General features: G+C 38.3%; 2 protein-coding genes across 2 annotated transcripts in view; one reads left to right on the top strand and one right to left on the bottom strand.

The window, feature by feature from the left end:
* Positions 1-1,894, top strand: part of thsd4 (thrombospondin type 1 domain containing 4) — a 31,291-nt gene extending 29,397 nt beyond the window's left edge. Inside the window, exon 18 of the mRNA XM_077590165.1 lies at positions 13-1,894. Coding sequence (XP_077446291.1) covers positions 13-158 — 146 coding nt within the window. The 3' untranslated portion in view covers positions 159-1,894. The remainder of the gene's footprint in view (positions 1-12) is intronic.
* Positions 952-15,604, bottom strand: pepd (peptidase D). The gene is made up of 15 exons (XM_077590178.1): positions 15,516-15,604; positions 12,854-13,037; positions 12,583-12,710; positions 12,458-12,521; positions 10,214-10,261; positions 8,874-8,935; positions 8,633-8,677; positions 4,925-5,000; positions 4,797-4,843; positions 4,039-4,107; positions 2,891-2,968; positions 2,600-2,748; positions 1,628-1,812; positions 1,370-1,561; positions 952-1,264 (listed from the first exon to the last, which is right to left on the bottom strand). Exons 1-15 carry the CDS (start codon positions 15,530-15,532, stop codon positions 1,121-1,123), a joined length of 1,488 nt encoding a protein of 495 aa, XP_077446304.1. The 5' UTR covers positions 15,533-15,604; the 3' UTR covers positions 952-1,120.
* Between the last annotated feature and the right edge of the window lie 857 nt (positions 15,605-16,461).

The raw sequence follows: 16,461 nt of genomic DNA on the forward strand, positions 1-16,461 counted from the left end.
ATCCCCCCGCAGACGATAACTGCAAAGACGAGTACTACAACTGTAACGTGGTGGTCCAGGCTCGTCTGTGTGTTTACGACTACTACAAAAAAACCTGCTGCGCATCCTGCTCGCGTCAAGCCCGCAGGTACACCACGGTCCACAGGGGGCGGAGCTAACACTTACCAGGACAGGAAGGAGGAACATTTGTGCGGGCTCACCTGTCGGAACAAATGGAGGAAATCCCAGCAAGGCTAGTACCGCTATTCGATTGCATTTTTTTTTATCAGAGCAGTACAGTTGCTGATTTAAGAACACTGGTTATTTGGACAGCTTGGCTTATATTTGAACGGTTTACCCAATTGGATAGGTAGCATTTCAATTCCACCAATGGGGAATGATTGCGTTGCGGATTGGTCTCGTGTTCAGGGACGGTGAGAACGAAAAGTAAAAATGGAAGGTTTTATGTTACCGAAATTCCCAGTTTTCCTGAATGCATCGTTTCAACCTTTGAGGTGGAAATCAAAACAGGAACAGAAAACATGTAAATAGTATGTATATGTCTTTACTTTTTGTTTTTTGAAGTGATTATTTATGTCTGCCTGGACCGGAGGATGCTGTTAATACTTTTTTTTGTAATATTTGCACAAATTTGTTGTATGAGACCTTTTAAACTAGTAGGAAATGCTATTAATCCTCAAAAAAATACCACTGACTGACAGATAATAAATGATTATACTTTTCTTGTTAGTATTTGTCTAGCTAATACCACACGTCAACCAGTACAGCAACCTTTGGATACTATGGAAGAAATATTTTAGTTACTAAAGAAAAAAAATCAATATTTTAAAAACTGAACTTTTTTGTAGTTTTTTAAAAATGTTCAGACTAAACGTTACTTTCCTGACAAGTGCGACCTCAAGTGGATATTGTCAGTACAGCTTTCTGAGAATTACAGACAAGAGCCTTAAAAATGTTGCAAAAATGACATTTTAGTATTTACATTTACAGCTTTATTTTTTGAGCAATTAAAAAAATAGATCCTTCAATTCGCATCATTATGAAATGTGTGTATTTAGCACAAGTTAATTGGTTATTTAGTTTTAATCATATATTAGCAGCAGCAGTCAGTGTTGATGAATCAGATTTCTTTGCTGGACACGAGTTGGCTGAAAGGCTTATCTGATTGGCTCATGAAGGCCTCAATTTCGTCCACGGTCCTCGGGACACAGGTTAGCAGTTCGATGCCGTCCGCGGTGACGGCAATGTCATCTTCGATGCGAACCTGTCGGAAATTTCCATGATTAAATCCCAAGTAAAGTTCTGATAATCTATCCAACTAATTAGCTAGCTAGATAGCGAATATTAGGCTCGGTAAAGGTGTACTGACCCCACCAAATCCTCTGAAACGACCAAGCACTTGGTCGTTGATGAAACAGCTTCTGGCGGGGTCTTTCAGGGCCTCATCCAGCAGGTGGTTAATAAAGTAGATGCCAGGCTCCACGGTGAGCACCATGCGTTCCTGGACGAGGCGGCCCATCCGTAGACTTTTAAGCCCCGGCTCGTTGATGCGCTCGACGCCCTACGGGATGGCAGTGTTAACGAGGCAATCCAGATTCTGGTAGTCATTCTTCTTCGACGTTGTCACCTCCGGGTAGCCGCCCACGTCGTGCACGTCGATCCCCAGCAGATGTCCCAGACCGTGAGGCATGAAAACGGCACCAAGGTGGACTTTCATCATCTCTTCTACGCTGCCTTTCAGGATGCCCACCTTTACCAGTTCCTCCAAGTGGACCCGGTCAGCCAGGCGGTGCATGTCGGTCCACTTAACACCTGCGCGTAAATTTTCCTAAGATTGGTTGCTGACTTACCAACCGTAAGATGTTTTTTTTCTTTCTTGAATTTCATTCATAAATGTCCGGAATTTTGTTAAGCATTTGACTGTCTATACTTTCTATTTAAATGTTTGTTTTCCTAATTTTGAAATAAATGACTATCGGCCGCATTGTCTTGCGTTATGTAGTTTCATGCATGTCAGGTCTAATTTGTGCGCATATAAGCTGTACCCTCGATTCAGTCTTTTTTGTTTGGCGACAAATACGGCTTATATGCGAGAAAATACGGAAAACGTCTTTAAACTAAACAGGAATTAACCATTTAGATTTTTTATTTTTTTATAAATGGATTAAAAGAACTCGATTAAAAGCCCTGAATATTCAGGTTTTTTTATAGATCTAAAACAATGTTTATTTTAGCTTTTTTTAGTATATTTTTAGATTTTACAAAATGATTTTTGAACTAAAAACAGAAAAAAAATGATTAAAAAATTACAATTATTGCTTTAAAAGGGGGAAAATCAGGAAATTTAATATACATCTATACTCTTCATTTTAATTTGATCCTAAAACAGAAAGTCGCCACTCATGATTTACTTTCCAGGGCCACACAAAATGATGCGGCGGGCCAGATTTGGCCCCCGGGCCGCCAATTTGTGCGCTAGCGTATATACGTATGTGTTCCCACTGCGAAAAATTGACTTAACACGGGTGGTTATAGAACGGATTAACTGCAAAAATCGAGGGAATACTGTACTATTTATTGGAGATAGCGAAGGTATAACCTGGTTTGATGGCAGACATGACTTTTCTGGAGGCCTTCAAGACAGCCTCGTAGATGGCCCTCTGGTCTCTGGTGAACTTGCCGTTGGCAGGGAAGGAGCATGTGATGTCTGACGAGTAGCAGTAGTACTCACCGCCCATGTCGAACAAACTGGAAGAGACACCAAAATCAAATGTCGTTCAATTTGATAGGAAATTTGGCTGAAAGAATTTCAGTGTGTTTTCTGGTAGTTTTGGAAAATTCCGATATATAGATCTCCAAGTACAAAAAAAAATGCTAGTAGTGTACTCACCACATGTCACCATCCATTATGATTTTGTCGTTTGGAGCCCCAGCGTGACCGTAGTGCAGAACAGAGGAATTGTTGCCCCTGTGGGTCACACGGTCAAACATGCCACAACACTGATGTAAAAATCCCAAAGTTGACTTAAATAAATGCGTTACGACTCGGGGGCGACGTGGAACGTGGTTGGACCCAAATGCAGGTTGGCAGTCAAGGGACGAGTTCGTGGAGTGCTCAAACAAAACTTTAATTAAAGAAAATAATAAGGACTTAGCAATAAATAACTTAATCAAACCTGACATGGAACATGGCAACGTGGCATGGAGCAAACAGAGCAGACGATCCGACAATTACACACAGGGTTTAAATAGACATACAAGGGCTGATTACCAAGTACACACAGCTGGTTACTAGAGGAAGGGAAGCCCGCAGGGACATAACAGGCGAAAAGCAAACAAACGAACCAAAACTCCAAATAACTCTGGCCCGAAGTCAGCTGGGATAGGCTCCAGCACCCCTCGCGACCCTAGTGAGGATAAAGCAGTTCAGAAAGAGATGAGATGAGACTACTACTTCCTGTCGTATCCACCAGCGGATTGATGTATCTACCTCACTAACGAAATGCAACAAAGTACATACTATAATAACTGAAAATTAAGCTTACAACTAGTGGAATGTATTGTCAGTACAAAAAAAGTAACATTCTGGAACGTAAATTGCTCGTTATGAGAAATTTCTGGCTTAATTTTGCAACAACAAAAAAAATCAACATCAGCGCTTCGATCATAATTAGCAAACTAAAGTTTAGCATAAGGTTTTGGTACACAAAGACATTGAAGTGGAACTAATGGGCTTTTGCCAATCAGCATGAAACATGTCCATTTCATAGCCTCTGACTCTGTTATTTCACTACAAAGTTTGGACACGGTCCAGGTCGTTAATCAAGACCGGGCTTTGGATGTAAACACAAAGCTAAATTAATAAACTGTAATCCCCAAAAAGACCTCATTACACTTGGCCTTGGACACACAGAAGACCAGCTTATGATTAGCAACTATTCATGATTAACCACGCCATTAATTAAGTCTTAAGGCGTCTTCCAGTTTATATTTTGTTTTGGTATTGCCAACATGACTAAAAAGAAGAATAAAACTCACGTTCCGCAGATGCACGTGTACGAAGTGTGCCGCATTCCTCCTTTCGAGTAGCAGTAATGCTGGAAAAGGCTGAAAAGTAAAGAAAATAGACGAATTAACCCTAAAAAATAAAATGTTAAAATGTTCTAAACAGATTCACACTCAGCTGACTAAGTAGTAATCAACAAACACCTAGTAACCAAATTTATACTATGTCAAGATAATTGACATTTTAGATTAGATTAGATAACTTTATTCATCCCATATTCAGGAAATGTTTAATTATAATAAAAAAATTAAAAAATACAAATATTTTAATTATAATATATATTTTTAAACTAAAATATATATATATATAAAAAGCTAAAATAAACATTGTTTTAGATCTATAAAAATGAATATTCAGGGAATTTAAATATTTAAATTATAATATTTTTTTTTTTATTAAAATATTAGTATTTATTTAATTTAAGAATCTAAAAGGCCCACATGATGCACACAAAGCAATGTTGTATTTAAACATTGAATATTATTTCCATTTTTTTTCTTAACATTCCAACTTGGGATTTCTACTAACTACACGAATGTTGTTTAAATATTAGATAACAGTTATTATACATTCACTGGCGACTACAGTGGTTACACAAACACAATTTTAATGAGATACAAAAGCTGAAAATATTCCGCTTTTAATGGATAATGATGCTGTCAGAAAGGTCATTTCACATTGTTATTATTGTGGTCATTAGATTTTTCGATAGCGGCGCTCCTGACATTACCTTTCCATTTCATATTCTTGCTGTCCAGGTTTCACACTCTTCATAATCTAAAAAGATCGACGGAGGGGGATGCTTTTGAGTCACAGGTTATTTTTTTATATAATGTCTGTGCTAAAGGTGCTACTTACCATTTTGTGGGCGTCGCTGGACACCTTGTTGGTGTATCTCAGAACCTCGAGTTCCATGTCCGTCTTAACGAGACGGCTGAAGGAGAACATAGAAAGACGAATAGTCAACTTATGTGATGCAAATGTGTCCGTAAAAGTTGCAGTCTCCAAATATGCTTTGCTAATAAGCATCCAGTAGGAACGACCTTCTTCAAATGTCACTGAAAAAAAACATTTCCATTTTTTTCTGTTTTCTTTCAAGCTTTCTTTTGCTGCACAGCCAAAAACTTCAACTTGCAAACTCTGCTGAAACTGACAAAATGAACCCGAATGTTTCAACTTGGGAGTACTTGGGCGCGAAATGCAAAGTCGTGTGAAATTGGCCGCGTTATGAAGAGCGCTTTCGTCAACTGGCATCAGCAAAAATATTCAGACAGAAATGGAGAAAGAAACACAGGCATATGATGAAATGTTGCACAAAACCTTTGTTAGGCAAGTTAAATTTTACTCGATTTATGTGACTCTTTATCCTGGATAGAATTCTGCATGTGTTTTGCCAATACAGTGGTACCCGTGACAGGACGATTCGCCGACGGACGTTTCGCCGACGGACGTTTCGCCGACGGACGTTTGGCCGACGGACGTTTGGCCGACGGACGTTTGGCCGACGGGCAGTTGGCCGAACGGACGTTTCGCGCGCTCGCCCCGCCTCCGGATCGTGTGTGTACATGTTTCTCAACCTCGGCCCGCGGGCCATATACGGCCCGTTACAGATAACATTCATTTAGGAATAACAAGGGCATGTACTGCCCCCCGTTGGACATATTTCTAAATAAAAGTACGTACTACAATGTGCTGCCAATTTTTTATATTTTTTATTTTATCCTTGCGTTTAAAGTAGTAGCCATTTGGACACACAATGTAATTTATCAAAGCTGGGGATTGATGTCTGACACTGAGAAAAAAACAACACTAGAAGACTTATGTGAAATTCTAAGTTCCTTGGACAGACAAGAGGGCTTAGAGAACAATACCTGAAAATGCCATGGAACACACTTTTACTTCTAGTTTAATTTTAGGAAATATATATTCAAAATGATTTGCTGAGAACCTTAATTCAAAGATTAATCTCAACGTTTTCTATGCTGGTGTAAATTTTCTGGAGTAGGATTTCTGGATTTACAATTTCATTACAGGAGTACTACTACTTTATTTTCTCTATTTCTTCTGGCATGTACTGTTCTGCGTGATCTCCAAATGGCTACTACTTTAAACGCAAGGATAAAATAAAAGATGTAAAAAAATTGGCAGGACATTGTAGTACGTACTTGTATTTAGAAATATGTCCAGCGGGGGGCAGTACATGCCCTTATTATTCCTAAATGAATGTTATCTGTAACGGGGCGTATATGGCCCGTAGGCCGAGGTTGAAAAACATGTACACACACGATCCGGGGGCGGGGCGAGCGCGCGAATCCCGTTTCGGCAAAACGTCCGTTCGGCGAATTGTCCTTCGGCCAAACGTCTTTCGGCGAATCGTCCGAGTACCGTTTTGTCAATACAGTCATACCTTGAGATAGGGCTTAATGCGCTCCGGGACCGAACACGTATGTCAATTTACTCGTATCTCAAATCAATTTTTCCCATTTAAAATAACTAAATACAAATTAATTCGTTTCCACCCTCTGAAAAAAAAACTAAAAATAGGCTATATAAGGAAAAACATCTTTTTAATTGTTCTAATTCACCACCTACGCTCACCAAGTAACAAATACCTATCTAGTGGTTATGATCTGCTATAAAATATGACATTATTGTGTACATTATGGAGTTCTTAGCTTTGAGACAGACGGTAGCAGCTAACGGCGGCGGAGACTTGACACATTCGGTTTGCTACACTTTTGGAACACTACGTAACATAACATAAACTTTCAATTTAACTTTGCTTACTATACACATACTTAAAAATGAATGTAACCTTGTTGTGCAATAACCGAGGCAAAGGTGTTTATGTATTCCACCGCAGCTTTCGAGTCGAAACTAGCAGCTTCTCCGTGCCTCACAAACGAGTGTTTTCCCAGTTCGTTTTTTAAAGTTATTGAACCAGCCACGACTCGCGTTGAAGGTTTCGGGTGGTGCGAAGTATCCCCTTTCTCAGCTGCTTAAAGCGGTTCAGAATATGAGATGAGAAATAATGTCATTAGACTTAATGGATAAAATAAAGTGTCGTGAAAAACAGCAAGCGAAAGGGCAGGGCATTAAGGCTGAGCTATTTGAGAAATGGCGCTCGAGAGTGTTATTTTGCCACGTTGAAATGTTGCCTCTCTCAATAAGAGATGTGACTGAAGAGCATTCTTTCTCATTTTGGCCAAATGTCAATTCATCTGATGGCAGGGAAGTCTAATGCGGGGAACAAGCAGATGCGCACATAGTCAATTAGGGTCCGTGCTTTGAGATGTAGTGGGGCGTACAACTGTTGCTTTTTAATGTATTTATTTTTTAATGGGTTTGTTGCAGATCACCATTGCAGACTGAACTTTTTCCCATTATTTTATTAGAAATCTGGATTTTATTTTTGCTGATTACTTGTCAACACTAGAAAAAAAAAATACAATATACGTAAACGCCTAAAATGTGATTTTGTTCAAAGTAAAATGCAAAAGACGGGAAAACAAATCTACATTTTAAATACAAAATGAGTAGAATACACATTAAAATGCAAAAAAACCCTAACATTTCAATGTTTTTTTTGGTAGACTTGGATGTATATTTGCTCAATTTTGACCAAACAATAACTAACATGAATCCACATGCTAGAACTTCGAGTTAATATGAGAATGCATTTATTTGACAATGATATGGTAATAATGTAATGTCCCGATAATACATTTATGTTTAATCTTTGGGGGTAAAAGTAGCATTGGCCTGAATTTATTAACTTACAAAGAAATGTTATAAACTCATGCTAGTCGCTAACAGTTTCTGGGGGGCTATATTGTACTTTGGCTGTTCTGACTGGGTAGATAGAAACGCCATAGGTTCAGGCAAAACAAAAATGGACGCCGTTCAAAGGAAAATGCGGAGGTTTGGGGCTGACGGGGGATTTGAAGGCGAATGAGAATAAGACATTTGTAAATTCAAAGAAAGAGAGAACAAGTTGCTTCCTGGAACATTCTCTGGGAATCGTTACAGATTCAGATTGAATTTCCCAACATACGAATAATTCGAAGGTGAACAACAGCCCAGCCTTATAAATGTAAAAAATATACATCGACAGTCAAAGTCAAACAACTTCCCATAACCTAAAGATAAGGACAATCATGTAACAAATCGTGTTGTATGTACGCTTTGTGTTGCGATGTTTGACGTGTTGATTGCTGTGTTTTCCGGACTGTCCCTAAACGCACCCTTGGTCTCACTGGTGAGAGCATTGAAGATCCAACTCTCAATTCAACAATAATGGTAAGTACATCTTTTTTTAACTTCATTTTAATCTATTTCCCTTTTTTAATAATAAGTAATTTAACATAAATTCTGACTTTCACAGTGAAATCTGACATAGGTGAACATTTGGCTTACGTCGCCCGAATATGAAGTCGTAAAAGTACAATAAAGCTTTTTATCTGCTTTCGCTGCCAATTCAGATTTCACAGTGATTATTTACATATTCAGCTGGCTGGGATAGGCTCTAGCACCCCACGTGAACTTACTATACATGTGATTTCTTACCATTCCACGATGACTGGGTGCAGCAACATGTTGTTCACCTGGAATCTGAACAAAACAAAGACAATAAATGGAGCTTAATTGTAAATGACAAGACTTGCAAATTAAATGTCCTTTCCTTTCCCCCCAAAATAAATAAAGGAAGAAAAAATGTATTTTCAAACAAGACAGCATTGTTTACACCACTAAAATTACCATTCCACACGTGAACACATAAAGCAAAATGTAATTAAAGAAAACCTACTGGCTAATTCCTTCAAAGGAGGCTTCACGGCTGACGCTCCCGCTGTCTGTGTTCTGTCCACGCTACAATAAATACATACGCACAAGCACACACAAAATTAAATGCATCCAGACGCAGTCAACATTAGCTTTTAATTACGACCATCATTGTTTATTTTCCCACTAGTAATAAAGCAGTCCTTTATAAGATACTACGTAAAGCAAATTTCAACTAACATATATGGCATGCAATGAATTTCAAGGATAACACCTGTTAAGACTGCCAGTATATTTTTTAATAAATTATTACTATTGAAATAATGTTTTTCGCAAAACAGATCTTTCAATTATACTCATAAGAACATCATGGGCACTGTCCCTATCCCCGCAACTCCCTCGTGTAATGTCTCTGGTCGCAACTCCATCTTTGTAATGTCTCTGCGAGCACTAGGCGGAGCGTTGCATTTTTTCGGTGTTTTTTCCCCCGTTAGTCAGTGCGAATGGCGGATCGATCGCTAATACGAGAGGAGTATATACTACTTCTCGTTGGCAAGTGGTTATCCTTTTTGAGGACATTTGTGTCCATCATTTTTGGAATATTTTGAAGGGAATACAAAAGCAAACAACCCTCGATAGGTTGCATCTGAAAGTCAGGGTGGAGGCGGGGCAAATAGAGCCAACCCGCCCGAGAAAAGAAAGGTATCAAAATTTAAAACAAAATTAGAATTACCGTATTTTCACGACTATAAGGCGCACTTAAAAGTCTTAAATTTTCTCCAAAATAGACAGGGCGCCTTATAATCCAGGGTGCTTTATAGATGGGAAAAAAATTAAAATGTGTCATTCATTGAGGGTGCGCCTTATAATGCGGTGCGCCTTATAGTCGTGAAAATACGGTAAGTTTAGTGTAAGGTTAGATTAAACTTATTTTTGAGTGGATCTGCATCGTAATCCAAGTTCATTTAAATTTGTTTATGTTATGTTACGAGCGCGTTGCCGTGCAAAATCAACTGGATTTGAGATAAATAGTTTGAAGTAGTATTTACCTTCATAAAATAAGGTAGGAAAACTCAAAATAACATGGTACTAATTTTGAGTTTGATCTACAGTACTTAATAATTCCAAGTTAGCATGACTTATTGGAAGTTTTATTTTTACTGTGTAGTAATATTGTCTGTCTTTATGTATTGCTTCACTGTTTGAATCATTGTCATTGGCTACTAGCTCTCTCTACCCATAAAAAGTCACGTGGGCTGTCTAAAATGAATGATTTTTTTTTTTTAAACTTAATTCATGCTTGAAGACATTTTTCGCATTCAACAGTGTTCCCGATATTTAAAAATATCTTTTCAAGTAGCTCACCAATGTGAGGAGCACAGATGGTTTCAGGTTACTCAGGACTTGGGCAATCTGAAAAACAAGAAAATCAAAACACAAAAGAAATCAATAACAATTATGTAATGGATCGGTTTTATTTCAAATAAATAAAGCAGTAGACATTAAAAAAACAAATAAAAAGGACTGGTCGGTCTCAACTTGAACGCATGTAGACCTTAAGAAGGTCATGATATTGACTATGTGGTTTTCTCTTGTGCTTTCAGTGCGAACCCCAGCTGGCGACACTTAACACGGGCGAAAGCAGCTATTATGGTGTTTTAGCATTTTGAAGGCTCCGGCTGAGGCTTTGCGGAAAAAGCACCAACGGATTGACATGGAAAGCTTCACCCCAGGTGGGATATGTTCGCCTCGAAGAAGTTACAAAAAAAACTCTGCACTCCACAGCAGTGGGAAGCTCATTGTATAAACCTAGCCACGACCAAAAAATAAAAATAAAAACTCTAAAAATGACAATACAAAAGATCGTTTAAAAGGAAAAAGGACTGAATTTGATATCATTGCTGTAATTTTCTAACCATAAGCAGCTTTTTCTCTTCTTTAGAACCCTGCGGCTTTAAAAACGAAACTTATTTACAGTTTTTTTGTGGCATTTTAGTCCATTTCAGAGTGTCTATCTACTCGCTAAAGTGTTTCAGTATTTATTTATAGATTTATTATAACAACACTCTTGAGTTACTGTGTCTAGCAACGAGACCTCCTTTTAGCATATTCTCGAACGCACAATTAGCTCCATAAATTGTGATAGCACTGTGTTGGAAAATAGACCTTTTAAAATGTATGATATCAACATTTTCTCTTGTTGCTAGCGCTGACAAAGCTATCCAGCCGCTTCATTAGTCTTTAAACAAAACACAAATAGGGCTTTATACGATGCTTGGCGCCATTACCCAACAATGTTTAATGATAACTACGGGTGTAGGCATTGAAGAACACATAATATAACATAATATAATGTAACATAATATAAACAAATTTAAATGAATTTGGATTACGATGCAGACACACTCAAAAATAAATTTAATCTAATCTTAGACTAAACTTAATTCTAATTTAGTTTTAAATTTTGATACCTTTCTTCTCCCGGGTTGGCTCTATTTGCCCCGCCTCCACCCTGACTTTCAGATGCAACCTATGGAGGGTTGTTTGCTTTTATATTCCCTTCAAAATATTCCCAAAATGATGCACACAAATGTCCTCACAATAGGATAACACACGGCCACTTGCCAACGAGAAGTAGTATATACTCCTCTCGTATTAGCGATCACTCCGCCATTCGCACTGACTAACGGGGGGAAAAAACCACTGAAAAAATGCAATGCTCCGCCCAGTGCTCGTAGAGACATTACAAAGAGGGAGTTGCGTCCAGAAAGACAGTGGCCATGATGTTCTTATGAGCAGCCTCTCGCGTCCGCTGTCTGCTCGTATATCAAAATGTATCTCATATCTCAAGATAAATATTTGCTCAAAATTTTACTCGTATCTCAAATTGCTCATGTGTCGGTCGGGGCACTCGTATGTCGAGGGGTACTCGGCCGTTTGGTCGCCCGGAAGGTTATTGATAAATACCATTTAAAATTGTTGCTCAAACTCCCTAAATACAAACTACGAATTATTATTTAGTCATACTTAATGCCCTATTAATTATTAGGCTAAAGAAAAGCTCCAAATTTCCCGGGCTTTTATTCGGTTTTGTTGGAGAACTTGTTAAGACTGACTGACGTCCCTTCCTAAGGGGACAACTCATGTACATACAAACTCTTCTACACTCACACGTGCGCTCAGTGAAACTGCTCAGGGCAATTGTTGGCTTTTATTGATGCATAGACCGTGTTGTTTTACCTTGTTGTGTCACCAGACTTTTGGTCGCCGGACGTTTGGTCGCCAGACGTTTGGGTCCGGGCGACCAAACGTCCAGCGACCAAAAGTCCGGCGACCAAAAGTCCGGCGACCAAACGTCCGGTCACGATGTCGAGGTACCACTGAAAGTGGTTTTGGACGGTTTAAGGAATACCAATGGCTAACGTGACAGGAAGATGCAACTTGGTGGTAGCTTGGTTAATGAAGTGTGTAACATTTTCCAATGTAAATATCCCCTAATAATTATGGCTATCTGCAACTAACAGTGAGGTGTGGCCTGATGTTTATTTATTTATTTTATTAATTAGTATTAGTTGTAGCAACAGTTGTTTTCGGTTAAGGATCACTTACATCACAGATATAGCAGACCTCATCCACCGCGTACTTCTTCTTGAAGTGGTCTTTGGAATGAATCCTGTTGACAGAAGACGAGAGATCAATAAGTCGGAAGGCTTTATAACACCCAAAATACTTACTCTCCCATCCAAGTGGCGTAGCTTTCAGGCAATTTCGGGACAAACAGGATGGATTTCCCCGAGTCCACTTCAATGGCTCCATAGCAGTCAGCTTCAGTCACCCCGAAGGCCCAATGGAAGAAAGACTCCTATGGTCGGAAAAAAAAGTGTACAGGATCGAAACAAATAAACCACTTCCGACATCTATCTTCTAAAAGTAAACAATGTATCCAAGACTATTTCTCCAGCTTGGTCATTCGATCGTACGCAGCTCCGCTTAAGCACCACCGACCTGCCTGAAGAGGAGGTCCGTGTCGGTGCAGTGACGTTGCAGTTGTTCGCCGCCCTGCAACACCACGATAGAGCAGGCGTCTACACCCTCCTTGGCCTTCAAGCCGAGGCACAAACGCCGGCGGTTTTCCGCAAAAAGTTGGGCGGACACTCGCAGGGTGTCGTTACCCAACCAGAAAACCGCTCTGTAAACACACAGTGGAAGGGAAACGGTGTTAACTTTGCTACAAACCTGGTAGCAAGTGGACAAAATCGCTTGCACAAATTGCTTTTGGCTAGAGGGTCCTAAAAATAGTGATTTATTTTGCGTCAAAATAACCACGACGGAAAAACGGAGCCATTTCCGATCCTAATAACAGTGTTTACGCGTTTTATGGAGCGTCCTTGAGTACACTCCGGCGTGCAGGATCAGATAGACTTATCAGGAAAGATACTTGCTATCTGAACCTCTGTGTCACCAGCGTGGCAAAGTACTATCTTAATCTTTTCACAGCCTGCACACAAATTTAAACTTTGTGTCGTATCTGAGGAATTATCTTCACATCCTGTCAACACAATGGCCTCCGCAGGTTTATAGGTCAAGAAAATACAGTAATCCCTCGAATATGGCGGACAGTAGACTCATGGCCACAAGAAGACAAAGGACTTAGACTAAAACTCCCATTTACAGTGGTACCTCGACATACGATCTTAATCCGTTCCGGGACTGAAATCGTATGTGAGCTTTTCGTAACTCGAGCGAACGTTTCCCATTGAAATGAAAACAAATTAATTCGTCCCAACCCTCTGAAAAAACACCAAAAACAGGATATTGGATTGGAAAAAATGTTTAATTTCTTCTAATTCACCATCTATTAACAAAGTAACACATAACTAGTGGTTTAATAGTAATAAAATGTGTTTAATATAACTAAAATTAAGCGGTGTTGTGTGCACGAGTATACTTCATTACCCAGAAATCCCTGTTTTCGCCCGTGCGTGCGCGTTGTGCGTTTCCTGGTCGAAACTCGTCTGAATAAATCGTTCAGTGCTCGTAGATATCTGTTATACACGAAAGAGATGCGGCAAAAAAGACAGTGCGCTACAATGATAAACAGCCTCTCATGTCATGGCCACCTGGTTTGGTCACATCTCGAAATTTTGATCGTATCGCGGGCGAATTATTTGATCGGAATTCTCGTCATACCACGAGCTGATCGTAGGTCGAGGTACCACTGTACTTGATTTTTTGGGGGATTTATATCAAGCGGAGAGGAATTATTTTCATGGTGTGTACAGTATTTAAAGTAGTTACATTTGAAATATATACACTATATTTAGATATTAATACATTACAGTCTTTTGACATGCTGATAGCTGTAATATTTAATAAATATACACTTTGATAATTGTTCTTGTGTACTTGTATTTCTGTGCAAAAACATGTATTGTGGTAGTTATAATGGGGATAATAAATAAAAAAGCACACAAAAATAGGTTGGGTATTATTTCTTTTTTTTTGTCATGTTATAGCAAAACAATTTCATTTAGTAGAATGGAATTTTCCAGAAGGCGGTCCAAAGGAACCTTCAATGCTGCATCAGCTTTTATGTAAGGGCAAAGTTTAATGTTTATATTGATTGCATAACTTGTGAGGTTACGAGTGAGAATTGAAACTAGCAAAGGAAAATGTTATTTATTTTAAGAGAGAAAGGGAAAATTAGGGTTTTGTGTTAACATGATGTCAACATATTCAAGATGCAACAATTGAAATCTTGCATATTGTTGCTATTTGTTTGGTTTTAGCTAATCCAATGATTTTTAAATTTGTGTGTATGTGCAGAAACATTTAATTTTTGGAAACATTGACATAAAACAAAACTTTGAAGGTAGTCTGTAGCTTTTGTCCTCCAACAAAACACCCTCAAAAAGACTTCTAGTCCATTTGAAATCAGTCATTTACTAGCAGTAAGCCAATGATTATATTTGGTAATAAATTAAGACGCTCACAAAAAGACTGGTTAATTTAAAAATAATATATCCATAATAACGCTTATATTTTCCCTACAAACTACAAATCCATTTTTTTCTAAACCAAACTATATATATAAAGGAAAGAAAAATCTAACTACCAATAATGCTCCTTTAAATGTGTTTTTACAACATGAGATATGCATCCTTGGATATTTGAACGGTGATAATACTGTACCTATATAAATTATGTTGTGAATTTAATAAATGTACCTTATAAGTTAAACATGCAAAATATGGATAAAGACTAGTTTAAAACAAAGGATGTTTTTACCATATAAGTAAAATTTCCTACACATAATTAACTCACTATATTGCTATCACGTGGTAGTAATTTCATTTGTTTAGTGTCCACGTTGCATCGACCTTATTATAATTTAAATACTGTGATAATAACCACAAATAATCACGGTCTAATGAATATATAATCGCAAAATATATTGTAATCTTTAAACTGTTTTGTCGCGATTTGGCTAATGTTTTTTAAATAGCATCTAAAACACGATTGAAACCGTGGTATCGGCGTGGGACAGTCATTAAATATTAGTTACCGATTTTTCACATAGACGCAATCTATATAAAAAAAAACCAATTGCTTGATTTAATATCTTCGGTGTTGTTGAAATATACAGTAATATAATATATAAACTCACTGTGGTGCTGCAGCCATGTTGACGTTGTGCTATTGCAGTATTGTCACGTGCTGGTGGAAGTCACGTGGCTTTTCTATCCCGATGACGTCATGCAACGTTCAGAAAAATCGGAAGTTGGAAATTCAAAACCTAACGCAGCATTTAATGACGCTTTAGTTGGTGTATTTTCAAGTTTATAAATCAATATTTAATTAATTGGATGCTGTTGTCGCCCAATTAATCTTGACTGGGAGAGCCTGGCAGCAAAAAATCGCAATGCACTGAGTGATTAGTATTAAAAAGTATAGTATAAAAAAGCATTGTCAATCCTTGGCAATGAGTTAAACGATATTAAATAATAAAAATTAAAAAAGATAGCGTTTCATGGGACTGGTAATTAAAAGTATTTTTTTTAATATTGTTTGCATTCATAATGGTATTTGTTCATAAAAAGATATACAACAACAATGATTAATAATAATAACACCAAAAATGGTGAGATATCATTTTTTTCCCCTCATGTAGGCCACACTTGAACATACTTGTTATCTTGTGGCATCAACACCTCAAAATATCTTGATATAGTCTGTGTAAGCCATTCTTGATAGGGTTGATTTTCCTTTTTTTAATTGCCCAGTCAGTCAGAGAAGTGGAGGCCTGGAGTAGAAAAGAGAAGAATGAAGGTGAGCAGGGGTGAAACAGAATCCATCTGCGTAAATGAGAAGATCCCGGGGGTACGGTGACGTTACGAGGAGTAGATGTAAAGAAGGTGGATGATTACAAGTACTTGGGGTCAACAGTGCAGGGTGATGGAGAATGTGGAAAGGAAGTGAAGAACTATGTGCAGGCACACAGCTGGAGGAAAATATCAGGTGTTTTATGTGATAGGAGAGTGTCATCAACGATGAAGGGGAAGGTCTACAGGACTGTTATGGTGTGTAGCATAGAGACAGGAGGAGGCAGAGAT

The sequence above is a fragment of the Stigmatopora argus genome, chromosome 2 (assembly GCF_051989625.1).
Source record: "Stigmatopora argus isolate UIUO_Sarg chromosome 2, RoL_Sarg_1.0, whole genome shotgun sequence".
NCBI lineage: Eukaryota > Metazoa > Chordata > Actinopteri > Syngnathiformes > Syngnathidae > Stigmatopora > Stigmatopora argus.

Excerpts from the sequence above, each read along its gene's own strand:
- pepd (XM_077590178.1), bottom strand. Across the intron at positions 4,844-4,924 it reads CCAGCGACGCCCACAAAATG|ATTATGAAGAGTGTGAAACC; the intron begins GTAAGTAGCACC and ends CGATCTTTTTAG. Across the intron at positions 1,562-1,627 it reads ACGTGGGCGGCTACCCGGAG|GGCGTCGAGCGCATCAACGA; the intron begins GTGACAACGTCG and ends GCCATCCCGTAG.